General features: G+C 35.8%; 1 protein-coding gene across 2 annotated transcripts in view; it reads right to left on the bottom strand.

The window, feature by feature from the left end:
• The window catches only part of AFG1L (AFG1 like ATPase), a 225,537-nt gene that overhangs the window by 86,786 nt on the left and 117,641 nt on the right, over positions 1-21,110 (bottom strand). For both annotated transcript variants that reach the window (XM_032858264.1, XM_032858265.1), the window contains one exon: positions 8,932-8,990. In XM_032858264.1, the coding sequence (XP_032714155.1) occupies positions 8,932-8,990 (59 nt within the window). The remainder of the gene's footprint in view (positions 1-8,931; positions 8,991-21,110) is intronic.

The raw sequence follows: 21,110 nt of genomic DNA, 5'->3' as shown, positions 1-21,110 counted from the left end.
TCGAAAAGTGAGTTGGGAGAATCAGAGGACCTTAAGAAACAAACTGTGGACCTCAAGAAACAAACTGAGGGTTCTGGAGGGGTGAAGGGTGGGGGGTTAGGAGGGCCTGGTGGTGGGTATTAAGGAGGGCACCTATTGCATGGAGCATTGGGTGTGGTGCATAAACAATGAATCTTGGAACACTGAAAAAATGAAATGAAATTAAAAAAAAAAGATACATGCAGTCCTGTGTTCACTGCAGCATTATTTACAATAGCCAAGATAATGGAAGCAACCCAAGTGTGCCTAAACAGATGGAAAGATAAAGAAGATGTGGTATATATACACAATGGAATATTACTCATCCATTAAAGAGAATGAAATCCTTCCATTTGCAACAATATGGATGGACCTCGAGGGTATTATCTAAGTGAAATAAGTCAGACAGAGAAAGACAAGTACTGTATGATTTCACTCATATGTGGAATCCAAAAAAACAAAAAACAGACAGACAAAAAAAAAAAAGGAAACAAAAAACAAACAAACTAACAAAAAAACGAGAAAAACCAGACTCTTAAATATAGAGAACAAACTGATGGTTGTTCTCAGGTGGGGGATGGGTGAAACAGACAAAGAGGATTAAGAGGTACAAATTTCCAGTTATAAAATAAATAAGTCATGAAGATGAGAAGTACAGCTTAGGGAACACAGCCAATAATACTGTAATACTGCTGTTTGGTTACAGATGGTGAACACACTTATTGCAGTGAGCATGAGTAATGTACAGAATTGTTGAATCAATATGTTATATCTGAGGCTAATGTATGTTAATTATACTTCAATTTAAAAATGTATGTTAATTATACTTAAAAAAAAAAAAAACTAAGAAAGAGACTTACACTTTTAGTCAAAGCAGAGTATTTAGAACTCAATTTTACCTTCCTGCCATCACACAATAAAACACTGGACATAACAGGTAAAACATTTGCTATCAGATGTAATACAACGGGTAGCTGAGGACAGCAATCCCTGAGATGTAGGAAATAAACCAGGCAAGCAAGCATTACATTTCCCATGGCTTTCTTTCAGAGGCAATTTCTAGACTGTAGCACAGCAGTCTAAATGAGTTAAAGAGATAGTGACCAGAGTTTAGGGAAATTGAGGCAGTTGGGATTTGCATGAAAGAGTTCACTAAAAAAGGAAATATGCAGAGAAAGAGCTCTAGATATCTGCATAGGGAATGTCTATAATCTTTGGCTGAATGTTAAATTGCATGTGCATAAGGTGAAACGTCACAAGACTGGGGAAAGAGCAATCCACACAAAGCTGGAAGACAGCATTCTGAACAGCCAGAGTAGAGAGATGTCAGTGACACTAAGGGGATTCAGTACAGAGCCTAGAAGGGTCACATATAAAAGAAAGGCTAAAATAGTCTTAGAGTAAAGGCTACTTTAGACACATTACTGAAATTTAAAAACAAGCCTTGAAAGGATAAAGCTGATCTGCAAGAAATGTAACTTGCCAAAATAAACACTCAACAGCCTTAAAGGAAGTAACACTCAATATAATCACCCACAATGTCCAGCATCCAATCACAAATTATTAAATCCGCCAAGAAGCAGGAAAGTAGGACTCAAAACCAGGGGGAGAAAACCAGACCACAAAAACAAAACCAGAAATAATAGAATTAGCAGAGAAGGACATTTAACAAACTGACATCCACTTCTGGGAAGATGGAGTAGATGCCCTTTCCCTATCCCTCCTTCTCTGTACAATTGAAAATCCTGGAGATTATATAAAAAATAAACATAAAAATATACTAAAAAGTGGAAAGAAGAAAGAACAGCTAGGGATCAGCTAGGGATCTCAAGACCTGTTCAAAAGAACAGTGAGTTCTCTGCTTTTCTTCCTAATTTAAATTTTTCAGACTTGGAGCTGAAGAAGCCAGCATCTCTGAAATGCCAACGGACATAGACAAATGAAGACCCAACAAAAGTCTGCTCTCTTTAGCGAAAGGACCAGGAAAATGGCAGCATAAGAGAAAAGACAATTTTTTGACAATAACTTTTACTGCAGCAAACACTGCAGGGAAAATACACGTACTGTGGGTGACACCTCCACCCATTCCAGTCAAAAGAGGAGTCTAGAAGTATATTCTCAGAAGCTTTTAGGAGGCATTCTAACCCTCCTGCCAGTAAGGTCAGAGAAGACCAAGTAGGGAACTGAAACCTCTATCCCTGCCAGTCAAAAATGAGCACCCATTCCCTCCCCTGATGACATCAACGGAACCTCTCCACCAGCAGAAACAAGGTGCATCTTCTCAACAGATGGTGAATAAAGAACCTGGGCTTCTACCTGTATCTGGCAATAAAGAGATGGTGCCTAACCTTTGTCAGAACAGTGTCCAAAAAAGCCATCTAAAACTAAAGTTTGAAGATGATAAACGGGTTCCTGGGTGACACAGCTGGCTGAGGGACCAACTCTGGATTTTGGCTTGGATCATGATCTCAGGGTCATGGGATCCAGCCATGCACTGGACTCCCTACTCTGTGTGAAGTCTTCTTGACTCCCTCTCCCTTTGCCCCTCACATTTGTGCTCTCCCTCTCTCTCTCTCTCTCCCTCTCTCTCTCTAAAATAAATAAATAAATCTTAAAAAAAAAGTGAAATAAAGATGACAAACAAATGGCCAATAAGCACATAAAAAGATGGTACACATCACTAATCACTTGAGAAATATGAATCAAAACTACAATGAGGGATGCCTGGGTAGCTCAGTTGGTCAAGCCGCTGCCTTCAGCTCAGGCTATGATCCCAGAGTCCTGGGATCGAGTGCCGCATCGGGCTCCCTGCCCCGCAGGGAGTCTGCTTCTTTCTCTGCCTCTGCCTGCCACTCTGCCTGCTTATGTGTGCTCTCTCTCTCTGACAAATAAATAAATAAAATCTTAAAAAAAAAAACTACAATGAGCTACCACTTTACACCTGTTAGGGTGGCTATAATAATAATAATAACAATAACAATGACGAGTTTTGGCAAGGATGTAAAGAAACTGAAAACCTTGTGTATTGCTGGTGGGAATATAAAATGGTGCAGTTTCTAAGGAAAACATTATGGCAGTTCCTCAAAAACTTCAATATAAATTTACATATGACCTAGAAATTCAACTCCTGGGTATATATACAGAAGAATTAAAAAGACTCAAACCAATATTTGCACAGAAGTGTTCAGAGCAGCATTATTCACAAGAGTCAAAAGGTAGAATTAACCCAATGTCCATCAACAGATGAAGAGATAAACAAATTGTGGTATTACATAAAATGGAATTTTATTTCTTAAAAAGGGATGGAATTTGACACATGATACAGTATGGATGAACCCTGAAGACATTATGCTAAGTGGAAAAAGCCAGAAACAAAAGGACAAATATTATATGATTCCATTTACATAAGGTGTCTAAAAATGGCAAATTCACAGAGACAGAAAGAATGGTGATGAGGAGGAGTTGGGAGTAGAAGAGAATGGGGAGTTATTATTTAATGAGTACAGAATTTCAATTTGGGAAGATGCAAAAGTTCCAGAGATGGATGGTGGTGATGGTTGTACAACAGTGTGAATGTACTTAATGCCACTGAACTGTACATTTAAGAATGGTTAAAATAGTAAATTTTACATTACATGTACTTTACCATAATAAAAAAAGATTAAAAAAATAAGATCTAAAGTCTTATGACAAATTATGAAAATGTTCAAGATTCCAATGAAATTCATTCATACCAAAAACCAGGAAGATCTCACACGGAATGTAAAAAGACAATCAATATATGCCAACTTCAAGATGACAGAGATATTAAAATTATCCAATAAAATTACCCTATGCATGTGCAATTCAAAGCAGACATGAAAAAAATGCTTCAACAGGCATATGACTACGCTTGAAACAAAGGAGCTTATATTACTACTTAGTAAAAGATGTCATTAAGGGAGTGGCTCAGTGGGTTAAGCCTCTGCCTTCGGCTCAGGACACGATCTCAGGGTCCTGGGATGGAGTCCCCACTGGGCTCTCTGCTCAGCAGGGAGCCTGCCTCCCCATCTCCCTCTGCCTGCCTCTCTGCCTACTTGTGATCTCTCTCTCTCTCTCTCTCAAATAAATAAATAAATAAATGATAGTTATTTCCTAAAAATGTCATTAAGGAAGTTCTGTTCACAAGCAATATTTAATAATTTCAACTCTGCATGTAACTTACAACATAACCTCCAAATATGTAAGGTCAATGACAAAATTATCAGAGAAATGGACAAATTCACAATCATCATGAGTGACATTTTCCATGAGCTTTGTAGTACTTGATGGGAAAAAAAATAAAAATTGGAACATTATAATTAAAAATTCTAATTTAATGGGTGTAATGTTTATATATACTAGCACAACCAACTATATTTGAATACTCACTATTTTTAAGACTATAGAGAGTATATGGGGTGCCTGGCTGCGTCAGTCAGAAGAGCATGTGACTCTTGATCTTGGGGTCATGAGGTGTCATTTTTATATAGGGTGTAAAAATTACTTAAATAAAAAAACTTTTAAAAATATTTTTAAAAAGAAGAATACAGAGAATTTTTTTTTAATTGCCCACACATTAGGGCATAAAGCAAGTTTCAACAAATTTCAAAGGATTTAGGTTGCACATACCATATCCTCCAACCACAATGTGATCAAGCACTTGTTAAGAAAATAATAACAAGGGGGTCCTGGGTGGCTCAGTTGGTTAAACAACCTCCCTCTGCTCAGGTCATGATCCTGGAGTCTGGGATCGAGTCCCACATGAGGCTCTCTGATTGCCAGAGAGTGTTTCTCCCACTGTCCTCTCTCCTCTCATGTTCTCTCTCTTATTCTTTCTCTCAAATAAATAAATAAAATCTTAAAAAAAAAAAAAAGAAAATAATAACAAAAGCATAACTAGAAAATTTTTTATGTTTGTTTGGAAATTAAGAGACATACTTCCAGGTGATTCATGGGTTAAAGTAGAAATCACAATAAAACTGAGAAAATACTTTGAACTTAACAGTGAAAATACTATCAAACTTAATGAATGTAGCTATTTAAAGGAAAATAAATAGCCTTAAATGCATTTAGGAATGAAGGTCGAAATGAGATTTTTAAAAAATTAATCTCGGGGGGCGCCTGGGTGGCTCAGTGGGTTAAGCCGCTGCCTTCGGCTCAGGTCATGATCTCAGGGTCCTGGGATCAAGCCCCGCATCGGGCTCTCTGCTCAGCAGGGAGCCTGCTTCCTCCTCTCTCTCTGCCTGCCTCTCTGCCTGCTTGTGACCTCTGTCTGTCAAATAAATAAATAAAATCTTTAAAAAAAAATAAATAAAAAATTAATCTCGGGAAGTTAAAAAAAGAACATCAAAATAAACTCAAAGAAAGTGCAAGTAAGAGTGAAATAGGAGCCTCCCTACTTAAAAGGGAGTGGAAGTTATATGTAACGGTTTGTTTTTTCTTGTTTGTTTTGTTTTGCTTTGTTTTGTTTGGAGGGGTTATTCTAGGAAGACTTCCTACAGGAAATGTACCTGAACACTTTATAAATCCCTTACAGTACTATGACTTTTTTCTTCTTGTAATAAATTGTGGTAAAATATACACAACATACAATTTATTATTTTAACCCTCTTAAGTGTACAGTTCAATGCCATTAAGTACACTGACGATGTTATGCAATCATTACCACTATCTATATCCATAACTTTTTCATCATCCTAAAGAGAGACTCTACTCATGAAACAATAACCACTCATTCCCCTCTCCTCTCAGCCTCTGGTAACCTCTAATGTACTTTCTGTTTCTCTGAATATGCCTTTTCCAGGCACCTCATATAAGTGGAATCATATAGTATTTGTCCTTTTGTTTCTGGCTTCTCTCAAATGTTTTCAAGGTTTGTCCATAATGTAGCATATGTGAGAATTTCATTCCTTTTTTAGGGCAGAACAATAACTCATTGTTTGAATATACCACATTTTTTTTTAAAGATTTTATTTATTTATTTGACAGAGAGAGATCACAGTAGACAGAGGCAGGCAGAGACAGAGAGAGGGAAGCAGGCTCCCCGCTGAGCAGAGAGCCCGATGCAGGACTCGATCCCAGGATCCTGAGATCATGACCTGAGCCGAAGGCAGAGGCTTAACCCACTGAGCCACCCAGGCGTCCCACCACATTTTGTTTTTTAATGGCATATTAGTCTTCCTCATCATTTCTACTACCTTATGACAATATTATTATTTACTAAGAGCTTTTATAAGCTCTTGGATTTGTTTGGTTTTTTTTGCAATACTCCAAGCAATAAATCACAAGTTCTTGTAGTGAATTAGACTTGTTATCACTTGGTTTATAGAAGAGGACATAAAGGGAAAAAATGAATTTTACACTGTACTTTTCCCCAAATAAATTTCTATTTGATTTATAATCTCTTCTTTTTTTAAAGATTATTTATTTATTTGTTTGACAGACAGAGATCACAAGTAGGCAGAGAGGTAGGCAGAGAAAGGGGGGAAAAGCAGGCTCCCTGCTGAGCAGACAGCTCGATGCAGGGCTCGATCCCAGGACCCCAGGATCATGACCCAAGGCGAAGGTAAAGGCTTTAACCCACTGAGCCACCCAGATACCCCTAGAATCTCTTTTTTTTAAAAAAAGATTTTATTTATTTATTTGCAGGGAGAGCACAAGCACAGGGAGCAGCAGGCAGAGGGAGAAGCAGGCTTCCCGCTGAGCAGGGAGCTCAATATGGGGCTCGATCCCAGGACCCTGGGATTAAACCAAGATTCTCTGTTTGTTTTAAGATTGACTTCTGCTAAATATCTCTCTCAGCTAGGCCAATTTGCAAGGGTAATGGTAGCATATATAAATAGGCAAAATATCATTTAAATAAATATGAAACAACCTTTTCTTACAAGGGAAACTACATATGCCCACCAAAAAAGTTCCTGGGAAACCAGCCACAGCATATATTTATCGGGCTGTTTTGTTACATGTCAAAAGTCTTTTGAATAAATGAGACATTTTAAATATTTTCTCATCCAATCTGGTATTTAATTCCCTACAAATTTTAGTTTATGTTCAATTTCAAATTATCTCAGTTCTCAATTTCAAATTTGGATTATTTATCTCTTTAGTGTTCCTTTCTCTACAAAAAAAAAAAATTAAAGGTGAAAAGGGTAAAAAATTTAAATTAAATCTGGCCAATTTAGTTGCTTATTAATAATGTTATTAAATATTAAAGTACAAAAAATTACTGGCCAAAAAATGTTTGTGGTTAAAAAAAAATGTACCTACAAAGTTCCCTGAGAACATTTAACTTGTTTCATTATGTGAGCCTTCACTCTTATATTTTATATATTTTCTGCTATACGAAGGTACTATTTTTAGCACCTATTTTTCTCAGCTTCCCTATTTATATTTTGATATCTATATCTACCAAATCACTTTGGATTCCCAGCATAGAGAAAACACTGCAGATTTACCTTCTCCCCGAATGTAAAACATGAATGCAAAGGGGAAAAAAATACTAACGGCATAAATCTTCAAAGAGTACTTTGCCTTACATCTATAAATACCTCACAGAAATTAAAAACGTCTGGGAACTTAAAATTGGTCAAGAAAATACATGTTTTAATTCTCCTAAGTATAGCGCAGGGAATAAAGTTTGGCACCAACATCTTCAAAAATATTGTCTGACTATATCTTTAGAATATTTGAAGAAAAAATATTCTTCTCCTTTTTAAAAATATTTATTTATTTGAAAGACAGGGAGAGAGAACATGCACGTGTGAGCTGGGGGGGCGGGCAAAGGGAGAGGGAGAATATCTCCAGCAACTTCCCACTGAGCACAGAGCTGATGGACTCAATCCCAGGACCCTGAGATCACAACCTGAGCCAAAATCAAAAGTCCATACTCAACCAACTAGGCCATCCAGGTGCCCCATTATATGCAATGGGGCATATAATTATATGCTTTCTTCATAAGAATTTTTGAGGTTATTGGGTTTTAAAAAAATAATACAACTTTATCCCTTCTTCAGTTATATTGCTGTAGACTGGGAAAAATATGTAACTGAGAATTATGGGGATTATATTTTGGCACATATGCTTTTTTTTGGTACATTTTTGTTTGGTACTTCATTTTGCTTTGTGTTATAGATATTTGTGCATGTACTATATGACCAACTAGAATATAAATGACTTATAAGTAAGAAAAATAGCCTATTTCATGATTGCATTACCCATCATGCTTAATGTAGCACTTTGCACATAGTAGGTTCCCAATAAATACTGGTAGGATATATAATTATTGAAAAATTTTGTAAAAAAATATTTAAATTAATAGTGAAAAAGGAGGTTACTTTATTCCTAATCAGATTGTAATGAAGACTATTTCAAACTCTATGCAGTGATGATACACACAAATATTTAAACTATTTATGTGCCTCAACTTGACATAATTTCATGATAACTTGATGGCAATCACATTTAAATATATTAGAATATTTTTGTAATAATGCTACTCTAGAATAGCAACTTTAATAGATGAGAAAACATGTTAAAGACCATTAACCTGAAAGAAACAGAGAACACTAAACATTTTTTTCAGAAATCAATGTATAAGGTTAAACATTCCGCTATAATATTTATGAGCAAACCTCAAATTAAAATTTATAAATGCAAACTACCAAAAGTTTCAGTTAGACAATAATTTAGATTATATTTTATAATTCCTCCTGTGTACACATTGATGAATACTATATAAAAAAAAAATTCTTTCTTCTTTAATGTCTTTGTAACTATCTAGTTTCAAAATTTATTTTGCTTGAATGCAAGGCCATGGCAATGCTACAAAAGCCCTTAATTATCAGTGAATATGATGATATTAATCAGTGAACACAAGTAAGTGATTTTCCTTACCTTTAGGACAGCAATGAATGGTACGAAGTTAGCTCTTTGGAGTCCATTTTTATAGAGATCTGAAAGAAAAAATTGCTTTTAGTTTTTTATTTAGCCTAAATCTAATGTTAGCTCATATCTCAGTCTAGAAAATAAAGCTTTCTATTTATAAAAAAGATAAACATGCAAAAGAAAAATAACCGAAATTGATTTCTATTCTGGTACTACACAAAATTCATTATATTCTTAATAAGAAGAAGAACTGACAAAATTATGAAAGAAAATCAAAAGACATTCAATCAAATTGGCTTTGAACTGTGGTTTAAAAAAAAAGTAATAAAAGAATTTGGAAGAGATCACAAATAATCCTAAGTCAATAACTCAACATCAGGTATTTTTTAAAGTATTTAATATTTCAACATATAGAATTTTACTGGGAAAGGAATTATATTGCCCTTTATCTCAATCTATAGTAAAAATTCTCAGTACACAATTAAAAATGTGTAACAAGATTAGCCTTTTAAGAAAACACATCAAAAGACAGAACTGTGCATGTATTTGTATCAAGATTACATATTTAACATAAAGGTAAATGACACTAAGGCCACTCTACTTTAAGAGAAATTACCTAAAAATTAAAATCCCATTCTCAAAAGACTATAAATTTAATAGTTATAAAATAATAAACAGCTAGTATTTTTTGCTTTAGAATATGCATGTGTCACAGTGCATGTACGTTCAGACATATCCACACACATGAACAGACACTGTCAAGAGCAAAGAAGTGGAAAGAGGTAGCAAATTTTAAGCTTTCCATATTTTTCTTCATTTTCTCTTCCTAAAAAAAAAGGACTTGGAATTTTATTCAAGAGATTGAAATGTTATTGCATATAAAGCATCCCTTTTAAAAGTAAAATCTAAAGTAAGGAGATTTTTTTAAAAGAGTATAAAAATGAGAACAGTAAAAAGTCTTCTCAATAATAAAACCCGTGAATTAGGTTATGCGTCTTGATTTTTTTAAAAATATGCTTTAGAGTTTCCTTCCTATATTTCCTTGTTTAGAGAAAATTTGATGACTGACATAGACCTCAACTGCCACATTTACTTATGGAAAGAAAATATGGTCATTAGGAAACATTTATTCTCTTTAGAAAAATATTCATCCTAACATCATTATAGTGTAGAATGTATTTGCAAAGCTCTTTGGTTAATTAAGGATAAGAGGCTTTAATTCAGTTACATTTAATTATTTATTTAGGGATATTACAAAAGGTAAGATAATGTTGGCTAGGCTGTTGGAATTTTCAAATCCAAAATGAGATCTTTCCTTTCCTATAATCAATAACCTCAAATGAGTCAATAGGTAAAATTCAGGAAGTGGATTATTAAGTTAGATGTTTTCATAATCTTCCCTAATTATTAGGTTGTTGGGGAAGGTACAAAAAACACTACTGTATGATAAGAGTTCACAGCCATGATTGCTAATAAGTGGTAACATTCGAAAATAAAATATTCTTATTTTATTGATTTATTTTTTAAGTAGGCTCCACGCCCAACATGGGGCTTGAACTCACGACTCCAAGATCAATAGTCACATGCTCCACTAACTGAACCAGCCAGGTGTCCCAAAAAATAAGATCATTTAAATACACTCAATGTTTACAGCATCTTTATTTGTAATAGCCAAAAACTGGAAGCAATCCAAATGACCATCATTACATGAGTGGATAAGTAAACTGTGGCTTTTCTGTATAATGAAATACTACTTAGCAATAAAAAGTAGAAACCATACACACAACAAAAAAGATGAAGCTCAAAATAATTATGCAGAGTAAGAGGCCAGACCAAAAAAAAAAAAAGGTACATACTGTTTGATTCTAATTATATAAAACTCTAAAAAAAGCAAACTAAAGCTACAGTAACAAAGCAAATTGGTGGTTGCCTACAGAAAGGGTCAGCAGGAAAACAATGACCAGGAGAGATGAAAATAAGGAAAGAAGAAAGTTTGAGTGTGATGGAAATATTCATTATATTGACTGTGGTGGTGATTTCACAGATATACGCACATGCCAATATTTTGCAAATTGTACCCTTTAAATATGTGCCATTTATTGTATATTGATTATAGCTTAATAAGTTCTTTTAAAATTTATTGGGGAAAATGCCAAAGTGAATATCAAAAAACACTGTGTTCATATTACACTAATGAAAGTTTATCTATATTAAGGTAACCTTTTGGTCTCACTTACAAAATAATATCTTTGTTATGGACAAATAAAGTTCTGAGATGTCTAACTTAACAAATGTGTACCTTTCAGTAGGTTCATGACAATGAAAGATGTAAAAGGCCCACTTGTAATATTCTTGACTGAAAGTTTCCACTCATCAGCAAAGTTAAAATCAAATAATACCTTTCAGGCTTCAAGAGTTAATTTTTTAAGGGGTTAACTTTAAAAACACTCTGCCTTTATAAGGATACATAATGAAACTTTATGCTCTGAGAAGTATTTTCTAAACAGAATTCTAAACAAAATTTATTTGGCTTGAAAACCTTTAGGTTTTTACAGGACACTTAAGTGAAAAAGAACTGTACTCATTAAATTGAAGAGTTTTTTTGCAATTCAAATATTATGCTAATTATCAATGCAATAGATCTCCTGAAATGTTACTTAGCTACCATTTTTTTCAGAGTAGTTGTTTAATATTCTTTTTCTCAGACATAAAGATTTTATAATACATTTATATCAACATTTGTCATTGTTTACTAAACACTATTTAAAAATTCAGTAGAAGTTCTTGCCTACAATTTTTTAATGATCTCTAAACAGAGTTAAATGAGCACTTGGTCATATAAGAGAGAGTACTGAAATTACGGCACATTCATTTTTCAAGACTGGTAATAAGGACTTCTACGTTCTCTACAGTGAATAACTATAATAATACTTACAGATGAAATACATGCAAAGAGGATTTTTAAAGGATTACAAGGACCTAAATACTTTGGAGATGTACATGGATATACAGATTTTCTTCCTTAAAAATCCAAGCATTGCAGAAGAGGTTATATACAAAAACATAATGGTAAACACATATCAAAACCACTAATAAATATGCAAAGAATAAGGAGAAAGAAATTCAAACACATCCCTAAACAATTAAGCAAAACATGAAAGAAAGACAAGGATCAGAGGACATCTTTAGAAACAATCACAAAACAAATAACAAATTGACAATAAATACATATCCATCAATAAACTACTTTGAATGTAAATGTACTAAATGCTCCAATCAAAAGACATAGGGTGACAGAATGTAAAAAAAAAATCAAGATCCATCTATACGCTGCCTATAAGAGACTCATTTCAGACCGAAAGATATTTGCAGATTGAAAGTGAGGGGATAGAGAAACATCAATCATGCAAATGGATGGCAAAAGAAGGCCAGAGTAAAAAAAATACTTATATTGCACAAAACAGACTTTAAAACAAAGACTATAACAAGAGACACAGAAAGACACTATATACTAATAAAAGGGGTAATCCAACAAGAAGATATAATGATTGTAAATATTTATGCACCCAACAGAGAAGCACCCAAATACATAAAAGTTAATATTAAAAATAATAACAATAACAAAAATAAAGGAACTAATTGATAACAATACAGTAACAGTAGGGGACCTTAACACCTCACTTACATCAACGGACAGACCATCTAAACAAAAAATTAACAAGAAAACAATGGCTTTGACTGACACACTGGACCAGATAGATTTAACAGATATATTCAGAAGATTCCATTCTAAAATAGTAGAAATACTTTCTTTTCTTTTTTTTTTAAGATTTTATTTATTTGATAGAGATCACAAGTAGGCAGAGAGGTAGGCAGAGAGAGAAGGTGGGGAAGCAGACTCCCTGCTGAGCAGAGAGCCTGATGCGGGGCTCAATCCCAGGACCCTGAGATCATGACCTGAGCTGAAGGCACAGGCTTTAACCCACTTAGCCACCCAGGAGCCTCTACCTTCTTTTCAAGTGCACATGGGACATTCTCCAAAACAGATCGTATTTTAGCTCACAAAACAAACCTCAACAAATTCAAGATTAAAGTCATACCATGAATCTTTTGGGATGACAAGTCTATAAAACTAGAAATCAACAACAAGAAAACATCTGGAAAGACCACAAATACATGGAGGTTAAATAACCTGCTACTAAACAATGAATGAGTAAGCCAGGAAATAAAAGAAGAAATAAAAAGTACATGGAAACAAATGAAAATAAAAATACAATGGTCCAAAACCTTTAGGATGCAGTAAAAGTGGTCATAAGAAGAAAATTTATAGCAACACAGGCCACCCTCAAGAAGAAAAATCTCAAACAACCTAACTTTGCATCTAAAGGAGCTATAAAAAGAACAAGCAAAATATAAAACCACCAGAAGGAAGGAAAAATAAAGATTAGAGTAGAAATAAATGATATAGAAACTAAAAAACAAACCAAAACAAAAAATAATAGAACAGATCAACAAAACTAGAAGCTGGTTCTTTGTAAAAAATCAACAAAATTGAGAAACTCCTAGACAGACCTATCAAGAATAAAAAGAATAAGGACTCAAATAAGATCACAAATGACAGACAAAAAATAACAACCAATGCCACAGAAACATAAACAATTATAAGAGAATATTATGACAAATTATATGCCAACATATTGGCCAACCTAGAAGAAAAGGATAAATTCCTAGAAACATATAAACTACCAAAACTGAAACAGGAAGAAATAGACGATCTGAATAACCATCAAAGAAATGGAATCAATAATCAAAAAACTCCCAACAGACAAAAGTCCTGGACCAGAATGCATCACAGGCAAATTCTACCAAACATGTAAAGATGAGTTAATACCTATAATTCTCAAACTATTCCAAAAAATATTAAAGGAAGGAAAACTTCCAAATTCATTATATGAGCCCACCATTACCTTGATACCAAAACCAGATAAAAACATCACAAAAAAGAGAACTACAAGCCAATATATTTGATGAACACAGGTGCAAAAATCCTCAATAAAATACTAGCAAACTGAATCCAACAACACATTAAAAAAATCATTCACAATGATCAAGTGGGATTTATTCCTGGATTGGAAGGGTGGTTCAATATTCACGAATCAATCAATCTGATATATCACAACAATAAGAGAAAGGATAAGAACTATATGATCATTTCAATAGATGTAGAAAAAGTGTTTGACAAAGCAGAACATCAACTCATGATAAAAACTCTCAACAAAATAGGTTTAGAGGGAACAGATCTCTCTCTTTTTTTTAAATATTTTACTTATTTATTTGACAGAGAGAGCAATCACAAGTAGGCAGAGAGGCAGGTGGTGGGGGGGGAGCAGGCTCCCCGCTGAACAGAGAGAGCCCTATGTGGAGCTCAATCCCAGGACCCTGAGATCATGACCTGAGCCGAAGGCATAATCCACTTAAACTACCAAAACTGAAACAGGAAGAAATAGACGCTCTGAATAGACTGATAACCATCAAAGTTATCAAAGTGGCTTAACCCACTGAGCCACCGAGGTGCCCCAAGAGGGAACATATCTCAACATGATAAAGGTCATATATGAAAGACTCCACAGCAAACATCATTCTCAATCAGGAAAAACTGAGAGCTTTTCCCCTAAGGTCAAGAACAAGATAAAGATGTACACTCTGACCACTTATATTCAACAGAGTACTGGAAGTCCTAGCAATAATATAGCAAAAAGAAATAAAAGGCATTGAAATTGGTAAGAAAGAAATAAAACATTCAATTCATTATTTGCAGATGACATGATACTATACATAGAAACCCCAAAAGACTCCACCCAAAACCTGCTAAACTGTTAAATTCAGTAAGTTGCAGGATCTACTGAAATTTGTTGCATTTCTATACACCAAAAATGAAGCAGCAAGAAGAGAAATTAAGAAAACAATCCTATTTACAACTGCACCAAAACAGTAACATACCTAGGAATAAACCTAACCAAAAAGGTAAAAGACCTGTTGAAATAAATTGAAGATGACATACAAAAAATGGAAAGACATTTCATGCTCATAGACTGGAAGAAAAAATATTGTTAAAATGTCTATACTACCCAAATCTACATATTTAATGTAATCCCTATCAAAATACCAACAGCATTTTTCAGAGAACCAGAACAAACAATTCTAAAATTTCTTTGGAATCACAAAAGACACCAAATAGTCAAAGCAATCTTGAAAAAGAAAAGCAAAGCCGTAGGCATCACAATTCCAGACTTCAAGTTATATTACAAAGCTGTAGTAATCAAAACAGAATGGTACTGTCCCAAAAGTAGACATACGGATCAACAGAAGAGAATAGAAAACCCAAAAAGGAACCCACAACTATATGGTCAAATACTATTTGACAAAGGAGGAAAGCATATTCAATGGGAAAAAGACAGTCTCTTCAACAAATGGAGTTGGGAAAACTGGACAGCAACACACAAAAGAATGAAACTAGACCACTTTCTTATACCATTCACAAAAATAATTTCAAAATGGATTAAAAAACTAAATTTGAGACCTGAAACCATAAAAATCCTAGCAAAGAACAAAGGCAGTGACTTCTTTGACATTGGCCTTACCAACTTTTTTCTACCTCTGTCTCCTGAGGCAAGGGAAACAAAAACAAACTACCAGAACCACATCAAAATAAAAAGCTTCTGCACAGCAAAGGAAACAATAAAACTAAAAGAAAAACTATGGAATGGGAGAAGATATTTGCAATGACGTACCGGATAAAGAGTTAAGATCCAAAATACATAAATAACTAATACAACACAACACCCAAAAACCAAATAATCAAATTTAAACATGGTCAAAATATACACACAGACATTTCTCTAAAAAGATATCAGATGACCAACACACACATGAAAAGGTGTTCAATATCACAGTGATGTACAAATCAAAACTTCAATGAGATATCACCTCACAGCTGTCAAAATAGCTAAAATCAACAACACAAGAAACAACAGGTGTTGGTAAGAATGTGGAGAAAAGGGAACCCTCATGCACTGTTGGTGGGAATGCAAACTGGTGCAACCACTGTGGAAAACAGTATGGAGGTTCTTCAAAAAATTAAAAATAGAACTACCCTATAATCCAGCAATCACACTACTGGGTATCTACCCAAGAAATATAAAAACACTAATTCAAAGGGATACATGCGTCCCTATGTTTACAGCAGCATTATTTACAATAGCCAAGATATGGAAGCAGCCCAAGTGTCCATCAATTGATGAATGGCTAAAGAAGATGTGGCATATATACAGAATGGATTATTATTCAGCCATAAAAAATATGAAATCTTGCCATTTGCAATGACATGGATGGAGCCAATGAGTATAATGCTAAACGGAATAAGTCAGAGAAAGACAAATACCCTATGATTTCATATATATGTAGAATTTAAGAAACAAAACAAATAAGCAAAGGGAGAAAGAGACAAATCAAGAAACAGACCCTTAATTACACAGAACAAATTGATGGTTACCAGAGGGGAGGTAATTGGGGGGATGGGTTAAATAGGTGAGGGAGAGTAAAGAGTACACTTGTCATCATGAGCACCTAAGCACCTGGTGATATTTGGAATTGTTGAATCACTACATTGTACACCTGAAACTAAAATAAGATTATATGTTGACAAACTGGAATTAAAATAAAAACCTAAAAAACAAATTCAAGTGTCAAAACTAACAAGGTGTAATGCTTATTTATATAAGTACATGTCTATCGAGAGAAAGAAAATTTTCAAGATTGATAATTAGAAGGAGTTTTCCTTTTAACACAATGAGATACTACCACAAACCAGTCAGAATGGCTAAAATTAGCAAGTCAACAACAAATGTTGGCAAGGATGCTGACAAAGGGGAACCCTGTTACACTGTTGGTGGGACTGCAAGCTGGTGCAACCACTCTGGAAAACAGTATGGAGGCTCCTCAAGAAGCTAAAAATATTATCATTTTATTTTCATTTCAATATACTTTCATGAATTCCTACATATAGTTATGCTGAAATGAGTGCTGAAGACAAAAGATAAATAAAAAAGGGAACTAGGATTTACAGAATACTGACTAGGAGCCAGGCAATTCACCAGGCAATGTATACAAATCACAGTAATACTACAAAGCAGATACTTCTACCTCCCTTTTACAGGAAAAGAGACTGATTCTCATAGTTTCAGATAATTTGCCGAATTTCCAGCCAGTAATAGGTATACCTAGGAGTCAAGGTCTTGAATGATGTTAAAACTTGTGGACTTCTTAAGAACCACGTTCTGTTCGGCTTATCACAGCCGACAGACAGAACCAGATTATAACCATGATTCAAGGTAAAAAGGGACAGAGGTATAAATATAATACACAGAGCAAGAAGCTATTCATTTTATCATGGTTCAAAGGCAGCTTTACAGAGGTAACAGTGGCACTAGACCACCTTAGAAAAATAAGCAGGGTGCCACCCAGCAGAGAGGAAGGAAGAATATTCTAGGCACAAGAGTCAGTATGAGTTCATGATTCTACTTTCTTTTCTAATAGTATACAGTCTATCATTCAAATAACACATTCCGAATCAAACTTTCTTAAACCCACCATGCTTGACAAACTTTCAGAGTGGCCCTCCCTAAACCCCAGATCTGATATTATACTTAGGTGTAAACATTGACACCAGGATCAAAGGACAGTTATCCCCGAGAATAGGAATCAAGTGCAGTGAATTCTACAGTTGCCCCAGCTTAGTGCCTAGGCAAAGTTGACAGCACTCTGCTCAGAGAGTGGGAGCCCAGGAAGCATCTGGCAGCCTTCCTGAATGGAGATGGATGAGAGTCCTGGGAGGACAAAGCAAGTAGAGTTCCGAGGGCAGAGTACTAGACAAAAGAAAGCTGCCTAGTAAAAAAGCTCTGGGGATCTGCTAAAGGTCCCTAATGAGTCCTCAATGAAGTACTAATCAGACATGTGTGGAAGGAAACTATCGAAAGCCAGGCAAAAAAGATATCTGGGAGTACTAGAGAAAACCACCACTGGGTCTCACACATGCCTGTCTCCACCAGTCAGATTGGAAAACCTCATAATTCATGGAGTACTGGGTAGAGTACTCACCTCACCAGTGAGAAAAACTAGTCTGAGACTAAATGCTGCTCTGTCCTGCTATACAAAGCTTAGAGACAATAGCCCCCCAAATCATACCAATTCAAAGAATGGGAACGAAGCTCAGAAGTATTTATAGAAATACAAAACTCTCTAGCACTCAACACAGTAAAAATTACATTGTCTGACATCCAATAAGAAATGATGAAAGCATGCAAAGAAAAAGGAAAATAAGGCCCATAATGAGGAGAAAAAGCAATCAATAGAAACAGACCTAGGATTGACACAGATAATAAATTTAGAAGACAAGTACATTACAGTTATTGCTATATTCCATGTGTTCAAGCAGCATGAAGAAAGATTTTCCCAATCAAATAGAGTCATGGAAAATATTTTTTAAAAACCCTAAGATGAACTTTTTAAAAAATTAACATATGATGTATTATTTGCCCCAGGGTTACAAATCTGTGAGCCATCAGTCTTACACAATTCACAGCACTCACCATAGCACATACCCTCCCCAATGCCCATAACCCAGCCACCCTATCCCTCCCCTCTCCCCCCAGCAACCCTAGTTTGTTTCCTGAGATTAAGAGTCTCTTATGGTTTGTCTCCCTCCCCAGAACTTTTAGAGATGAAAACAGTATGTGGAATAAATAATATGCTGTCCGGGAATAACAGTAGATTGCACAGTGCAGAAAAAAAATCAGTGAACTTGAAGATAACTGCAACAGAAGCTAGCCAAAATGAAGCATTGAAAGAAAGAAAAGGTAAGAAAACATAAGACAGAATAAGTGAGCAGCGGTGCAACTTTAAGCAACCTAATACCTGTGTAACTGCATTACCCAAAGGAGAGAAGAGGAGAGGATATTAAAAAACTTGAAGAAATAATGGTCAAAATATTGTCAAGCTTGATGAAAACTATAAACCCACAGATCTTCTTTGCTCTATGAGGCCCAAGCACAACACCAAGGCATATTATAGTCAAACTGCTTAAAAATGGTAAATAAAGGAAAACAAAAATCCTAAAAGCAACCAGAGAAAAAAGGTACATTAAATATAGAGAAATAAGGATAAGGATGACAGCACCTTCTCACTGGAAACCAATGTAAGCCAGAATACAGTGAAGGAATACCTTTAAAGGACAATGGAAAAAAACAAAACTGTCAACAAAGAATTCTATCCTGAGCCAAAGTATCTTTTTTTTTTTAAAGATTTTATTTATTTATTTGACAGACAGAGATCACAAGTAGGCAGAGAGGCAGGCAGAGAGAGAGAGGAAGGGAAGCAGGCTCCCTGCTGAGCAGAAAGCCTGATGCGGGGCTCGATCCCAGGACCCTGAGACCATGACCCGCGCTGAAGGCAGAGGCTTAACCCACTGAGCCACCCAGACACCCCCAAAGTATCTTTAAAAATACAGACTTCTGGGCCACCTGAGTGGCTCGGTCAGTTAAGTGTGTTAACTCCTGCTCTGCTCTGTGACTCTTGCTCTCAGCTCAGGTCTTGATCTTAGGGTCATGAGTTCAAGCCCCGATTCAGGCTCCACACTGGGCACAAAGCCTCATTTGGGGGGGGACGAATCAGGAGGGGGAGACAAACCATGAGACACAAGGACTCCCGGAAACAAACAGAGGGTTTTAGAAGGGAGGGTGGTGGGGGGATGGATGAGCCCGGTGATGGGTATTAAGGAGGGCATGGATTGCATGGAGCACTGGGTGTTATATGCAAACAGTGAATCATGGAACACTACATCAAAAACTAATGATGTACTACTGTATGGTCACTAACATAACACAATAAAAATTAAAGTTAAAAAAATGCAAAACAAAATAAATGAAAAATAAAAATAAAACAACAGAAAAAGATTTTTTGTGACATTTAAAAGCTGAAAGAATTCATCACCAGAATACCAGAACTACAAAAATCTTTTTTTTTTTTTTAAGATTTTATTTATTTATTTGACAGACAGAGATCACAAGGAGGCAGAGAGGCAGGCAGAGAGAGGAGGAAGCAGGCTCCCCTCGGAGCAGAAAGCCCGATACGGGGCCCAATCCCAGGACCCTGGGATCATGACCTGAGCCGAAGGCAGAGGCTTTAACCCACTGAGCCACCCAGGTGCCCCCAGAACTACAAAAATCTTAAAAAGAAGTTCTCCGCCAAAAATATATTAGATGGAACCCCATAATACACAGAGGAATTAAGAGCAACAGAAATGGCAATTATGGGTAAATATGGGTAAATATTTAGGCACCCCTAAATCCTTTTTTTAAAAAGATTTTATTTATTTATTTATTTGAAAGAGAGAGAGAAAGCATGAGGAGGTGTGCAGAGGGAGAGAGAGGAGAGCAGGGAGCCTGATACAGGGCTCGATCCCAGGACCCTGGGATCATGACCTGAGTCAAAGGCAGACACTTAACTAACTGAGCCACTCAGGTAACCCTAGTCCTTTTTTAAAAAAGATTTTTATTTTTAAGTAATCTCTACACCTCACCTGGGGTTCAAATTCACAACCCTGAGATCACGAGTTCCATGCTTTTTCAAATGAGCCAGCCAGATGACCCTTATCTAAATCCTTTAAAAAAATAACTACTGGGGCGCCTGGGTGGCTCAGCGGGTTAAGCCGCTGCCTTTGGGTCAGGTGATGATCTCAGGGTCCTGGGATCGAGCCCCGCATCGGGCTCTCTGCTCAGTGGGGAGCCTGCTTCTTCCTCTCTCTCTGCCTGCCTCTCTGCCTACTTGTGATCTCTCTCTCTGTCAAATAAATAAATAAAAATCTTTAAAAAAAAAAAAAAAGGTAACTATTTAGGGGAGCCTGGGTGGTTCAGCTGGTTCAGAGGCAGACTCCTGGCTTGGCTCAGGTCAGGATCTCAGGGTCAGGAGAGAGAGGAGCCCCCACCAGACTCCATATTCAGTGCAGAGTCTGTTTATGCCTCTCCCTCCTCCTCTGCCCCTCCAAGCCCAACCTCCCCCACCACTTGCGTTTTCTAATAAATAAAATCTTTAAAAAAAGAAAATTAAGGGTGCCTGGGTGGCTCAGTTGGTTA

The sequence above is a fragment of the Lontra canadensis genome, unplaced genomic scaffold, assembly GCF_010015895.1.
Source record: "Lontra canadensis isolate GAN:19392208 unplaced genomic scaffold, GSC_riverotter_1.0 scaffold14, whole genome shotgun sequence".
Taxonomy (NCBI): Eukaryota; Metazoa; Chordata; class Mammalia; order Carnivora; family Mustelidae; genus Lontra; species Lontra canadensis.
The sequence above is the reverse complement of the archived record's forward strand: the minus strand, read 5'-3'. Positions and strand labels throughout refer to the sequence as shown.